Consider the following 14,634-nt stretch of genomic DNA (forward strand, 5'->3'; position numbering starts at 1 on the left):
GGTGTGGCTGGGCGGTGGACGGGACCAGGAGGGATTGTGGTTGTGGTCAGGAGGGCTAGGAGTGCCTGGGGTTTAGGGGGCTTTCCAAGGGGACAAAGATATGAGAGCGAGTGAGGGAGAGAGAACGCAAGTGAGAGAGAAGCTTAGGGGTGAGCCAAGGTTTAACAGGGCTGCTAGCATGCATGAGTGTGTGCCGGTGTGCGCACACGTGCACACACAAAGGCCTGGGGTAAAGTGCTTAGGACCCAAAGGGCGGGTGTTACTTAGTGATGGCCTGTGAGGGCGTGGGAGGTATTGGTGTGTGTGGGAGGATGTGCAAGGGTGGGTGTCTGGGAGGGGAGGGTGTGTCCCAGGGAGTGGAGGTGTGTATGGAAGAGGGTAAGTGTGCTTGAGGTGACTGTGGGAACCGGGGAGGGGATGGAGGGATGGGAACAGTGAGGGCGACAGTGTGGGTGGGGTTGGGGCTCTGGGAGTGTGCAGGGGCCATGTGTGTAGCATGTGCGTGGCAGCAGGCGCCTGGGGAGGTCTTTGAGGTGGCAGTCTCTCTGGGCGCAAGTGTAGGCGGCATGCTGCCAGGAGGTGTATTGTGTCCGCAGGTGCGTGTGCCTGTGTAGGTGTGGGTCTGGGTGGGGACCACAGAACATATGGATCAGTGTCGGGTTGTCTATGTCACTGGCAAAGGCAGGCGGGAGGGAGCAGCTGGACCTGGGCAGACACGGAGTCTGGAGGGAACAGAGGTCTCCAACAACCCCTCCAGAAGCCAGCCCCTCCTCAGGAAGCCAGGTGTGGAGTCGGCCCAGGCCAAGAAGTCAGCGCATGCCTGGGCTCTGGAGGGCCACCCGCTGACAGTCCCACCCACCCCTGCGGATCTGAGGACAGGGTGGGTCTGAGAACACCTCCTCTGGCAGGAATGGCCCTTCTCCCCTACCCCCTGGAAGAGCCAGCACAGCCTCAGACACCAGCACGCCTGGAGGCAGGAGGAGGCAGGGACCTGAGTGGCTGAGGCACCCACGAAACAGAAGGCACCCTGGCTAACAGGCCAGCAGACCTCCCTTCTCCCTTTCTACTCTCCTGGCAGCAGACAGAGAATGCAAACCCCTCAAGTCCACCCTCCCCCAAAAGGGAGGCTCAGACCCTGGGAAGGTAGACAAGAGGGAGGGGCAGGAATGAATGGGAGGTCCTCGCCCACCCACACCACCCCCAACACATACAAAACCCAAGGTGTACAGAAGCCCCCTAGGCAGCCAAGAGGACTGGAGGGCCAAGAGCCACCCCCTAAGGTTGGTTTCCTCACTCCAGGTCTGGGCAGCTTCCCGTCCACCTCCAGGCACCAAGGAGCAGCCCCTCCCAGCCCTTGCTGGATCAGCGAAGCCCCAAATGCCCTCAGCCAGGACTCAGGTGGGGATTGAGACTACAGGAGACAGCAGCCCCCCAAAGCCAATGTTGCCTTCTAGGGCCCCTCCAGGGGTTAAGGGCTCATACTCCAGCCCAGAGAACCCAGGGCAGATGTCTACTTCAGCGGGAGGAGGAGGCTGGGACTTGAGAAAAGGTCCCCTCCTCTCTCGGGGTGGGGGTTAGCCCTGGCCCCGCAGCTTCCTCTCCCTGCAGTACTCTGACCATAACCCTGCCACCGCCCAGCATTCCCACCCCAGCGCAGCCCCCTCCTACGGATCTCCCAGTCTCCTCTCATCGCCCCATCCCCCCCCCCCCAAGCTTCCCCTCCTCTTCTTCAGGCCCCCATGTCTCCCCGCTCTCCACCAGCACAGACCCATCTCTGCCTCAACACCTCGGCACCTTCCCCTCTGCTCCCTCCCAATAACCTCTCCTTGGCTCCCATCCCCCAGTAAAGCCTGGTCCTCAGGGGCGCCCCTCAGTAGGAAGCCCTTGGCCTGGCCCCAGTTCCTTGCCTCTCACTACTCTCTTTCCCCTCTCCAGCCCCCTGGCCTCCTCCCACGAAGCCCAGCTCCTGGCTGGTTTCTCCCCTGCAGACCCTTCCGAGCACAACAGCTCCCCAGCCCCTCTGGCCGAGCGGCTTCCAGACCTTGGGGCTAGCACAGACTGGGGACCCCCCTCTTCAGAGCCTCCCTCACAGCCCTGCCTCCTCGCCCCATTCCTCCCCCACCTCTGTTCACCCTAGCTCAGGGCCAGTGCCCCTTCCACAGGGAGGATCCGACCCCCAGCCCCCAGCCGCCTAGCCTCCTCTGTCACCCAGCCAGCCTCGCAGCGGCAGCGCCCCCGCCCCCCGATCTATCTATCCTTCCAGCCTCTCCCGCCCCTCCGATCGCTTCCCTCCGCGGATCGGCTCCAGCCCCCCGCCCATCTCCGCCGCAGCACCCCCCCTCCTTTGCCCCCCGTACCTGGTCTGGGGGCTCCAGGAACTGAAGGGTGGGGATCAGAACCCCGGAGCCGCCCCGTCTCTGGCGGGTGACACAACCGGGGCCAGCGGCGTCGGCTGCCTCGAGCCTCTCGCTCCCCGCCGCGTCCCCGCCCGCCCCGCCGCGGTGCCGCTCGGAGGAGGATGCTCCGCGAGTCAGGGCGGCTGCTCCCGCCGCCGCATCCCTGCAACACCGACTGACGGCAGCATCAGCACCAGGGCCCGCCCCCCGGGCGCGCGCATTGGACCAGGCGTGGCTAATGGACGAGCGGCGCAGCCAATGCAAAGGCGCAGAAGCCGCCAGTCCGGCGGCTCCACAGGCCCACTCCCCTCCCGCGCGCAGGACCCAGGCATCCCGGCCCCGGGGCATCCGAGCTCTTTCGTACCTGCCGCTCGCGCTCTGGAGCCCTGGAGCCCGGTCCCGCAACTGGCAGACGCTCAACCCAGCCCCAATGCCTTTTCTGGAATCCCAGGTGCCCTACCCTCCCGCCCAGTGGGTTGGGTCCTCGGGTCCCGCATTCCCGGCCGGCGGGCCCATGGGGCAGCGCCCAGGGGCGGGACGAGCCGAACCGGTGTGGGACCCGGGCCCCCACTTGGGGCACCAGGCGAGCGCAACCGGTGTGGGACCCGGGCCGCGGCGCCCTCTGCTGGCTATGCCCAGGGGCGGGCCCGTACCAACGAGGAGCCTAGGGAAGGGGGACCCTGCCTGCGGCTGCCGGGGGCGTTTGCAGCCTCTTGCCTGGCCTCCACCTCCCACCGCCGAGGGCGCCCAGGCTGCCCTGGATCTGAGGAGGCGGTGTCTTTGCTGGGATAAGGACAGAGGCGGTGAGAGTGGGAAAGGCCGAGAGGGGGCGGGGTAGACCTAGGGGCTTGGGGTTTCCCGGCCCTGCCTCATGGGAATCCCAGAGTTTGAAGCCTGATCCCCAGTCCTGCCTGCCACGCTGGACTCGGGTAAGAGTGGGTTTAAGGGCAGGGACGCGACTGCACATTGCCCTGCAGGGAAACTGACAGCCGGGGGCCCCCTTTTCTCTTCTCCCAACCATGGCCTCAGAGTGAGTGTGGTGCTGGGATGAAGTTCTCCCCTGTGAGGGCATCGCATCACTATGCATGTGTGTGTTAGTGTGTGTGTGTTAGTGTGTGTGTGTTAGTGTGTGTGTGTTAGTATGGGAGGAATGGGACACCCCTTCGCTCACTCAGCCAATGAAAGGGGGACCTAGCACCTTTTGTGTACCACAAAGTTGGACAGTGGGTTTTTGAATGAAGCAGTGTGTGTGTGTGCACACACACATGCGCGTGTACCAGACCATTCTGCCAGCTCACTCCAGGATCCTGATTTCTGTTGCAGGGTCTGTGATCTGCACAGCCAGTGGTAGTTGGTGCTTCCTTACCCAGAGGAACATGGAAAAAACACTCACATTCAACCACGAATGCATGCATGGGCATGCAGCGCACACGCACAGCCATGCACACCTACCCATGTGCACACAGCCACTCCCAAGCAGCACAAGGGACAGCTGCAGAAATGCCCCACAGGGTAGGACACCCACAGGACGCACATGCTGCTGAAGAACACACACAAACGTGTGCACACCGGTGCCTACACACTCAGGCATGTACATGGCCCAGGGAACAGGTGCACACAGAGGGCCTGCCATGGGTCATCCTCCCCCTGAGGTACTTGGCACAGAGGAGTCTATTATTGAGTAGATGAGTGGGGACACCCACCCATCAGAGGTCTCCTCCCCAGCCTGTAATGGGGTAACAGGGGGGTAACCCAGGCTGCAGGGGGTGTTTCCTAGGGGTCAGGACAAGAGATCCCTGAGCCAGATCCCAGACCCAGGGCCCATTCTGACCTTGGAGAGACCCTCAGGCTGGCCCCACCAAGGCCACTAAAGGAGCCAGAGAACGGGAAGTGCTGAGTCAGGGCCTGTGGATGTGAAATGCCTGACCCCACAGCCCACTGCCCCACCCATCCCCCTGACTCCCTCCTCCTCCTGCACTGCGCGTGACACACACACACACACACACACACACACACACGCGCGCCCGCGCGCAGATTCATCCAGGCAGGCACCGTGGCATACATGGACAGACAGACAGGTGCAGTGATTCACAGAATGCCGCTCAGACTCTTAGAGATGGTGTGGGAAGGGGTGTCAGGAGGACAGGGCCAGGAAAGAACATAAGAGTGAGCATCTGTCTCCTGTCCCCCTCCCCAGCTCCCTGGGCCACCTTTGCCTGTCAAGGGCAGAAAAGGTCACCTGACAGCTGCTGCACCTCCCTGCCCCTCCCCCCAGCTACAAGGCTGTCTCTCCCAAGGCCCACGGTTCAGACTACCTAATGCAGTTGGGACCCACCACCTCAAGACACCCTCCCCAATTGGCCCCCACCCAATGCGGCCCTTCTCTGGTGCGAAGTCCAGTGGGGACACAAGGTGAAGGGGAAATGCAGCAAACGCAGCGTGCGTGTCTGTGCACACACATGCACACATGCACACATGCAATGTGAAGCGCATACACCCGATTCACACATACAACCATGAACAGACAGTCCCACGGCACATTCCCATTCCCGGGCGGGTCGACCCTGGGCACATTTATGCACACACACACTGGGAAGAGGCCAGGCTGGGGCTGGGGGCGGTGGGGAGGGGAGGCCACAGGCTGCAGGGATGGAGGCAGCGCGGGAGGCGGGCAGCTCTGGAGAGAGCTGCTCTTCACAACACAATCACCGTCTGTTGTTATAGCAACTCAGCCCCCAAATCGTGAAACGGATATTACAGCCTCAGAGGGGGAAGGGCGGGAGGGGGCTGAGGATGGAAGGAGGGACAGAGCGGGGGACCCAATGGAGGACAAGGCTTGGGGGCCCACATGGGCCTGAAAAGTAACAGGGTGGGAGAAGGAGACCCCACTGAGGAGTAGGCCAGGGGGAGTGGGTCTCAAAGGGGAAGATGGGCATGGGGTCAGGGAACCCTGGGGAGGGGGCTGAGGCCACCGCCAGGTCCACAGATATTGAGCTTTGCAGGTGGGAGTCAGGTGCTTAGGCCTCCACCCCCAGGACTCCCCACAGCCGCTGTAGGGCACACCCAGCTTGGGGGGGTTGGGAAGTAGCTCCCACTCCCAGGGCTGCTGTCTGGACAACCCTGACCCCAGGGGCAGCCTGGCCCAGTTTCAAACCCTTTAGAAGACCCCCGTTCACCCTCCTGACCTAGACCAGCCTTAGAACCGGCCTTGGCCTTCCTTGGGTAGCACTGACCCCCCAAAACCTCTGTGCTGCAACCTCAGGAGGGAGGAGCTGGGTTGGGAGAGGCCACAGGCGGCTGAGAGCAGGATCAATATGCATTTCCTCTGGAAGTCACTGTCCTTCCGGCTGGCAGCAGCACCAGGCCTGCAGGCTGCAAGCCCAAGTGCAGCCCCCCTTCCCGCAGGCAGGAAAGCTGCCCAGCCCCCCCCTCCCCCTCAGCTGGCACTCAGGGCAGCCCTTCCCCTCCCAGGATTCTCTGCAATGAGCTCCCCATGGCTGGAAGAATTCAAACAGGAGCTGAAAGGCCACCTGTCAAGCAAGGGAATTTGGACTGTGTGCTGAAGGCTATGGTCACCCCAAACCACTGGCCCAGCAAGTCTGGGTGCAAAGAAGCGCTAGTTTCTAGTTTTAGGCTCCCGAGATTCTGGACTCCTCGAGATTTCAGAGCCTCTCCAAGATGCTTACGTTCCAAGGTTTTCTGGGTCCTAAGGTTCTACCCCCCAGGATTCTAGTCCCCCCAAGATTCCAGACACAGAGACCTCAGATCTCCCAAGATTCTGTGACTCCAGAGTGACTACTCCCACATTCTAGTCCCGCCCCCCTCCAGGAGTCCTGGCTCTGATGGTAGGTTCATGACACGGGCCTTTTTATTCCTGGAAAATACAAATATTCACAAGAGTCTGTACAACCTTAGGGACACCAGCCCTGGCCCTGCCCTCAGCCACATGCCACCCCCATGCCCCACCCCCCAGCCCCAGCCTGCTGCCCCAGCACCCGGCCCCCTGCTCTGCTCCAGGTCTTTGCTCCAAGGCAGACATGAGTGCTGGATCCAGTCACAGCTGGGAAGAGAAAAACAGGAGTGGTGAGGAAGAGCCTTCCCCCAAAAGTAGGGGTCCCCCTGGCCCAGGCCATTTGGACAGAGCGCCCTTTTCCTGACCCCACCCCCCCACCCCCAGCCCCCAGTGTGGAGGCTCTGGCCAAAGCTGTGGGAGGACTCACCATCATTACAAGTGGATGTCAAACACTCCGTCCTCCACCGTCTGCACCTCCTCTTCTCGGATCTCTGCAGGGAGGTGGGGGGTGGGGTCTACTCCTGGGTCCCAGTGCCTGCAGCAGCCCTTCCCCCACTCACAGGAGGCACCCAGCCCATCCCGGAAGCAGACCCATCCACCAAAAACCAATTCACTGAATGACCAAACGGCCCAATTTTTGAGGCTCTTCTAAGTTTTCACTTCGCCGAACTTTTTCGCAGCCGCAGATCTGTCAGTGCAGTTTGCTTAAATGCCAATTTTGTGTGTTGCACATTCTAGACACCAGCACTTCTGGAGGGTTCTGTGCAAATGGTTTTATCTTTTCTATGTTTGAGGACTTATGCCGATCTGAAAGGTGGTGGTCAACGGCCTTAGACCCCAGTTTAACACAGTTGTTCAGACTGCTCTCGGCAAAATAATCATTTGAGGAATTATCATGCAGCAAACTGACCTAAAGCCACCAGAGGCCCCCCCCTCCCCCCCCCGCCCCAGAGAGCTGCAGGTGATTTTCGGGGTAAGGGGCTTCGAATTCTCAAAATGCGTCCCGAGCAGCCAAACAAGAAAATGCAGGTAAATGGCTCACATAACTCCCTCTCCAACCCATTGTCAATCCCCCTAACAAAATAAGAGTGTGACTAGAATCTTGAAGCCTCTTTCATTTTTACTCTTCTTTATATATTAAAGTCTCTCTCCTCCTCAGCCTCAGAGGGTCAAGGGTTCCTTGGCTCCCTTCTGGCACCCTTACCAGTCCAACCCTCTCCATCACCCTGCCAAAATAAGAGAATTATACCAACTCTGAAATGGTTTCCATCTTGGGCCCGAGACCGCGTCTTACCTGGAGGCCGGGAGCCGCGCCGGCCCGGGCGGGGCAGGGAGAAGCTGAAGGTGCGATGGTGGGTGGGTGTGGGTGAGGGGGAGGATGCACACCCCTCCAGACTCATGCTCTGGGCCCGGCGCCGGCACTCCACCGACAGGCGATCCTTGCACTGCTTGTGGCAGTTCACACCACAGGCTGGGGGAGGCAGATGGGGAGCCCAGCCGGGGCCATTGGTCAGAACACCCTCCCTCCCATTCTCTAGGCCTGCACCTCTCCCCAGGTTCCTTTGCTCCTGAGCAGCTGCCCCACCAAAACAAAAGTCTCCTTCCAACGCGCTCTCCTGACCCTACTTGCCATTCTCTGCCCTCCCTAAAAACCCTTCACATATAATCATCACCTCCCTGGCTCCAAGGGACTTCACTCCGTTGCCGTTGCCCCACCAAAATAAGAGTCCCCACACAGAGAGCAACTCTTCCCCCAAAAATCAGCCCAGTAGCCCCGCCATGCCATCTCACCTCGGCATTTGAGGCCCTGCTTGTAGATGCCCAGGATCTGAAACAGAGGAGAAGGGCCGTGCTGGGGGGGAAGTATTTGGTGACGACTCTACTTCTTCCTTCTCAAGGGCAGGGCCTGGGCCTGACCCTCCCTGGGCCTTTAGGGGTTAGATGCAGAATAGCAAGAGGAGAGGCAGGGGACATGAAGGAGGCTGGCTGGCCCGGGCTGGGAGCTGAGAGGGCTCTGGCAGGGGCGGGGCCAGAAGGGAGAACAGGGCGGGGCGTGGGTGGGTGATGGCGGGGCTGGCGGGTGTGGCTTGGGCGGGGGCTCACCAGGGCCTTGCAGTGGCGGCAGGCAACGGGGCGCAAGGAGTTGCTCTCTTGGAAGTTGTGCACGAAGCCCATGCGGCCGCCCAGCACGGAGCTGGAGCGGAGGAAGTAGGAGATCATCTCCTCGCGGCTGATGCAGCCATCCCTGTCGGGGGAGGGGAGCACCTCCGTTGGAGCCCGCCCCAGACCACCCACCCACTGGGAAAACTCCTCCCAAACACCAGGTCCTCACCAAACTCCTGGTTTGGAGCCCTGGTGCAGGGAAGAGAAAGAACACTGGGCTGGCGTCAGGCAGTTGTAGCGGCTGCTACTAACCAGCTGTGTGGTCTCGGGCCTGTCACTTCTGGGACTCCCCCCCAGAAAACGGGGATTGTCGTCCTGCCCTGCCCACTTCACAGAGCCGGTGTGCAAACGCCGAGGGCTGTGCTCGCTCCCCAGTCATCAGCCCCTGCTTCCCAGCCTGAGCTCTGACAAGCACCAGCTCAGAGCCCCGCGGATTAAACAGGTCTCCGGGGCCCTAACAGGTTTGGCTCAGTGGATAGAGCATCGGCCTGTGAACTCAAGGGTCCGAGGTTCGATTCCAGTCAAGGGCATGTACCTTGGCTGCGGGCACATCCCCAGTAGGGGGCGTGCAGGAGGCAGTTGATTAATGTTTCTCGCTCATCAATGTTTCTCTCTATCCCTCTCCCTTCCTCTCTGTAAAAAATCAATAAAATGTGTTTTTTTTTTAAAAAGAGGTCTCTGGGGAGTTCTGGGGCCAGGAGCGCCCATAACCCTGCGGGAAAGACCCCTGTGGCCAGTGCTCCCCCTTCTCCAGGGCTGCCCGCAGAACCCCTTTCTCAGCGATTAGGAAAGAGTGAGATGCGCTCTGCAGATCCACAGACCTCCACTCCCATCTGGCTGCACTACTTCCTGGCTATGCGACCTCTGTGCCTCTGTGCCTCAGTTTCCTCTTCTCTAAATGAGGATAATGATCGTCCCTGCACCTCTGGGGGCAGGAGGGGGGGTGAGGATTGAGATAGCGCACATGAAGCATTTAGGACAGTGTCTGGGTAGTCACTGGGCCCCGGGCTACCCGGAGCTGTGTCTGCTGATGGCTGATCCTTGCTGCAAACCTCCACCCATGGGATCTGGGCTCCATGGTGGGGTCCGGGTGGTCCTTCAAGTTCAGGGGCAGTGGAACAACTGGCCGGTTAGGGAAAAACAGACGCCTGGATTCCTGCCTCATACTGTGCATGGAAACAAAATTCCCACTGAACTGAGAGCGCTAATGTAAAATAATAAAAATTATCAAAGAACCTGAAAAGGTTTAAGAGAATCATTTTGTAATCTTGAGGGGGTGAGGGCCTTTCTACACACAACACAAATCTAGGAAGCTACAAAGAAAAAGACGGACATACTGAACACACAAAATTTTTAAAAATTTTTATACGGGAAAAGACAACACAAATGACAGACTGGAGGAAAATATTTGCAAACACATTCAACAGCAAAGGGTTAATATCCATTAACAGAGATTCTAAAAATCAATGAGGAAAAAGACCAACAAACCCAGTGGAATCATGGACAAAGACTATGAACAGGCAATTAGCAGAAGAAATATAAGTGGCCAATAAACATATGAAAAGACATCCTACCCCCACTAGTATTGTAGAGACACGGATTTAACCAAGACACCCTTTGCCAATTAAACTGGCAAAACTGTAAAGCTTATTATAGATTCCGCTGCTGGCAGGGAAGCTGGGAAATGGGCACCCGTTCGCTGCTGCCGAGGGCGAAAGCTGGCACCACCCTGCCTGAGGTCACTTTGGCAGTCTCTCTCCTAATTTAGAATGTGCGTATCTTTTGATTCAGTTATCCCACTTCTAGGAATTTCTCCTACAGAAACAGTGGCCTGATTGCCTGGCCGAGAAGATGTCCACAGCAGCCCGGCCTATATTAGTAGCGGACACTGGGCACAACCTACACATCCATCCGCGGAAGGATGGCGAGGTAAGGGATTACTCTGACGCTGCTCTAAAGAATGACGTGGTCCCGCATGAATCGGCATGAAGACATGTCCACGATAAAGGTTTAAGTGGAAAACTAAAGCAAAAAAAGCATGGCATGCGGTTCTGCCAAGGTAGTGACTAAAAAAACACCTGAAAACCTTACTGCTACAAACATCTAGGTCAGTGGTCCTCAACCTTCTGGCCCTCTAAATACAGTTTCCCATGTTGGGAGCCAACCATAAAATTATTTTCGTTGCTATTTCATAACTGTCATATTGCTACTGTTATGAATCGTCATGTAAATATCTGATATGCAGGATGGTCTTAGGTGACCCCTGTGAAAGGGTCGTTCGACCGCCAAAGGGGTCGCGACCCACAGGTTGAGAAGCGCTGATCTAGGTGCTGGTGAAATATAAAAAAATAGCTTTAAATGCATAGTGAGTTTGAAAGAAAAATAATGGAAACCCCCAAGTTCCAGAACCAAAGAGGGAGCGTCAAGCTGAGGCAGTGAGTTGGGACCTGACACTGGGTTGCTGGTTTTATTGTGATTGCTGTTGCTGCTGTTGCTGCTGTTGCTGCTGTTGTGCTATTGTGCTGTTGGTGGTGGTGGTGGTGGTGGTGGTGTGTGTGTGTGTGTGTATGTTTAAATATATTTGTATTGATTTGAGAGAGAGAGGAAGGGAGAGGGAGAGAAACATCAATCAGCTGCCTCCTGCACACCCCCTACTGGGGATCTAGCTGGCAACCAGCCAGGGCCAGGTGCTGGGTTTTGATACCCAACCAGGGGAGGCCCAAGGCCAGGGGCTGGCAGGTGGTGGGGAGCTAAGGCTGAGACTCCAGCTTGAAGCTGGGCCTCAAAGGTCTCTGAGGGCTGCATTCCACTGAAAGTGTGACCTGAACTTCCCCCCTACCCCCCCCAGGGAGATAACATGGAACTCTGTCTCAACTCTGGGTGGAGAAACAAAACAGTTCCAACAAACACTATGAGCAGAGCTGGATTTATGCTATAATTCTGTTTGTCCGTGACACAAACACAGGCAAACAAAATCTGTCAATTTGCACATGCATGAAAGAAAAGAAAAAAAGACTGGAAGGAGACGCGTATTGCCAAACCAGGAACCCCGCCAAGGGGCTCACTAGGAAGTTATGATAATAACCTCTTCAGCTAGGAAAGGAGGAAGGCAACTTTTCACTTCTTACTTTGCACACTTTGTTTATTACAAATCTATTTTACCACCTGATTTTTTTAAACCAGGGATTGTTGCACTATGGAAAAAAACAGGTTTTTAAATACGGATCAACATTTAAAAATATCTTGACCTGTAAATTTTGATTGGAATTTTATCTGTTCAGCAAAACAGATATGATTATGATTGCAGGGGGCACATTTAACCTACCTCAGACAACCAGCTGTTTGTCCAAATTGTCAGCTTGTGAATTGTTGATAAGCAAGTGGGTGCTAATTACAGGCCTTTCTTATCTATTCATTAAAACAGGCTACCCAGGGACTCCACTTGCCCACACTGTGTGCCAGCTGGGAGCCCCCCCGGCAAATGAAACGGCATTGGTGAGAAGCAGTCCCCAGGCCACCGTCTTTGTAAGATGCCGGTGGAGCCCCCATCTGTCGGGATGGGTGAGCCACAGGCCTGGCTGCTTTCAGGAGCCCTGTGACCCCACGTAAGAGTTCCTTCCCACAGGGGTAGCTTTCTCTGCCAAGAGCGTCTGGTCCAATGGCCTGACGGTGCACGGAAGGAAACTGAACCCCAAGGGGAAGTGAGCTTGCCTTCCCCCTCCCCAGCCCCCAGCCCTCCTCACTGGTTCTGGTCGAGGTCCCCAAAGGCGCTGAGGTAAGGGAAGTTCCCACGGATGATCTGGAACTCTTCCTGAGAGATGTGGCCATCCCCGTCGACGTCAAAGTTCCGGAACACAGACTTGGGGACACAGAGGGACGCAGAGGACAGGAGAAAAAAGCAGCATCAGCTCATCCTGCCTGCGCTCTCAGTCCGTGTGAAAGGGTGTCCAGATGTGGGCAGCTGTCCCTCTCCCCCCCACCCCACCTCCCTCTCCCATAGCCCATGCCTTCTGGAGAGCGAGTGCTGGCCCTTGAACTTGGCAAAACCAGCGTCCTAAGGCTTCAGAGCCTGCCGCAGGGTCTCACCTCCACCATCTTCTCGATGTGCTCCACCACCAGCGCCTGGTCCAGCTTGGGTTTGGCCGCTGAGGTCCATTCCTCCAGCACAGGGGCCTGGGGCGGCGGGGTGCAGCTGGTGGGGCTGGTTGGCTGTGGGAATGGTCAGGCCTGAGCGAGAGCCAGAGGTGGGGGAGCCCAGAGCCCAGGGGAGCGGAGAGGAGAAGCCAGGAGTAAGGGAGCCTGCACAACAGGCAGGAGGGGTGCAGCAGCTGCTAAGTTTGAGCCTCAGTTTGAGCCTGCCCTGGGACCACCCACACCCACCTAACCCCTCCCACTGGGACAACTCCCCACCAAATAAAGGCCCTCACATCCTGGACTGCGGGGGCGGGGAGGGGGAGCTAGTGGAGAAGGAGAGTCCCCTTCTCACCGAGGACTTGCAGCGCGGCTCCCGCTGCAGGGACAGCTGGTAGAGCTCGTCCTCCGTCTGATACTGATCCAGCGACACCTGCAACACACAGGTGTGTCAGCCACAGGCCCAGCTGCTCTCAGGAGCCCACTGCCTGGAGCCCAGGTCACAGGTCCAGCAGAGACTGCAGCTCAGCCCGAGCCCAGGCCAGAAGACAGGCTCAGGACAAGGCCAGCTGAGAGCACACCCCAGCAGCCACATGCCAGCCCAGCACACAGACCACAGGCCAAGCTCCCCCTAAACCTCGAGCAAAGTGCACCGTCAAGGCCTCAGCCAGAAGCCAGGTCAGGTCCTGGCCATGTTGCTCAGTGGGTTGGCGCATCATATGGGAGGCAACTGATAAATGCTTCTCTCGTGTTGATGTTTCTTTCTCTCTCTCTCTCTCTCTCTCTCTCTCTCTCTCTCTCTTTCCCTCTCTGTTAATAAAATAAAATTTTTAAAAAAGAATCCAGGTCAGAACCCAGCCAAGACTTCAAATTCACCCCAAACCTAGAACCCAGCCCAGCATTCAGAATCCAATCCAGCTCAGACTCCAGTCCAGAGCCTGGGAGTAGCTAATAATCCCTCTAAACCGAAAACCTAAGCCCCAGCCCAATGCCTAGAACCTGGCTCAGACCTAGATTAGAACCCAGCTCCCACCCTAGATCTCAAAACCGGGTCCAAGGTCAAGCCCAGAACTGCTGGTAACTCAACCCAGGACCCTCACGCCAACCTTGAGAGCAGACCTCAGTCCACAGTCCTGCCTGGAGCCTGGAGCCCATCTCAGAATTCACTCCAAGCCCAGAGCCCAGGCTGGATCTCAGTCCCTTGCTCCAAACCAAGGGCCCCCGGCCAGGCCTGCAGCCATGTGGGAACCCAGGGCCCGCCGTGGTTGTCAGCCTGGCGCCTGCCCTCACCGTGAGCAGGCTCAGCAGGTCAGGGTTGGCCTGCACTGGTGGCTGGAGGCTGGTCACCATGGCCAGCTCCTCCAAGATGCTGAACAGCTGCTTCATCTTGGCCCCATTAAGTCGGGTCCGGGCAGGGTCCAGCCAGTCAGGCAGTGCCAGCTGCAGGGCCACCAGGTCCTTGAGGTGCACGCCCAGGATGGGGAAGCGGAAGCCCACGCAGGCTGCCAGCCGCCGCCGGTAGTTGCCGTAGTTGCTGGTGGCCGTCACCAGTTCCGTCAGACCTTCCCAGAGCTGGGGGCAAAGGGCGGAAGGTCACACACACATACACCCATCACTGGCTCAACATCACCCCCCACCCAGCCCTAGAAATGTGGGAGAGGCTGAGGATCTGAGTCAGGGATGGGTGAAAAGGCAAAACCCCCCTCCCTGTCCCCCAGCACTGGCTCCCTTCGCCCCTGAGGGTCCGAGTTAATAGGTCATGAGTTCAAGGGAACGCCCACTCCCAAGTCCCACACCTGTACACCAGGCCTGGCCACGGGTTATCAACGTTTAACAGGAGAAGAAACTGAGGCTGAGGGAGGCAAAGCAGCGCAGGAATAATTGGAACCATGTTCTTGGGTGTGTCGTTCTAACAGTCCGAGTGGGGAAAACCCCAAATGTTCAACTGCAGAGTAGCTCATACATTGGAGTGGGCTTACAGTAAAACATTATGTAGCGCCCTAACCAGTTAACTCAGTGGATAGAGCTTCGGCCTGTGGACTCAAGGGTCCCAGGTTCGGTTCCGGTCAAGGGCATGTACCTTGGTTGCGGGCACATCCCCAGTGGGGAGTGTGCAGGAGGCAGCTGATCGATGTTTCTCTCTCATCGATG

General features: G+C 57.9%; 1 protein-coding gene across 1 annotated transcript; it reads right to left on the reverse strand.

Moving 5' to 3' along the window:
• Positions 1-6,241: 6,241 nt before the first annotated feature.
• On the reverse strand, positions 6,242-14,055 carry LOC139001234 (RAS guanyl-releasing protein 2-like; the record flags this gene model as incomplete). Its single annotated transcript, XM_070402955.1, has 9 exons — positions 6,242-6,456; positions 6,617-6,680; positions 7,484-7,660; positions 7,981-8,017; positions 8,293-8,434; positions 12,096-12,211; positions 12,439-12,561; positions 12,839-12,916; positions 13,774-14,055. Coding segments are annotated over 8 exons (1,014 nt in total), but the record flags the coding sequence as incomplete, so codon positions are not given.
• Between the last annotated feature and the right edge of the window lie 579 nt (positions 14,056-14,634).

Source organism: Myotis yumanensis, unplaced genomic scaffold (assembly GCF_028538775.1).
Source record: "Myotis yumanensis isolate MYYU_CA2020_CCGP unplaced genomic scaffold, mMyoYum1.0.hap1 SCAF_209, whole genome shotgun sequence".
Classification (NCBI taxonomy): Eukaryota; Metazoa; Chordata; class Mammalia; order Chiroptera; family Vespertilionidae; genus Myotis; species Myotis yumanensis.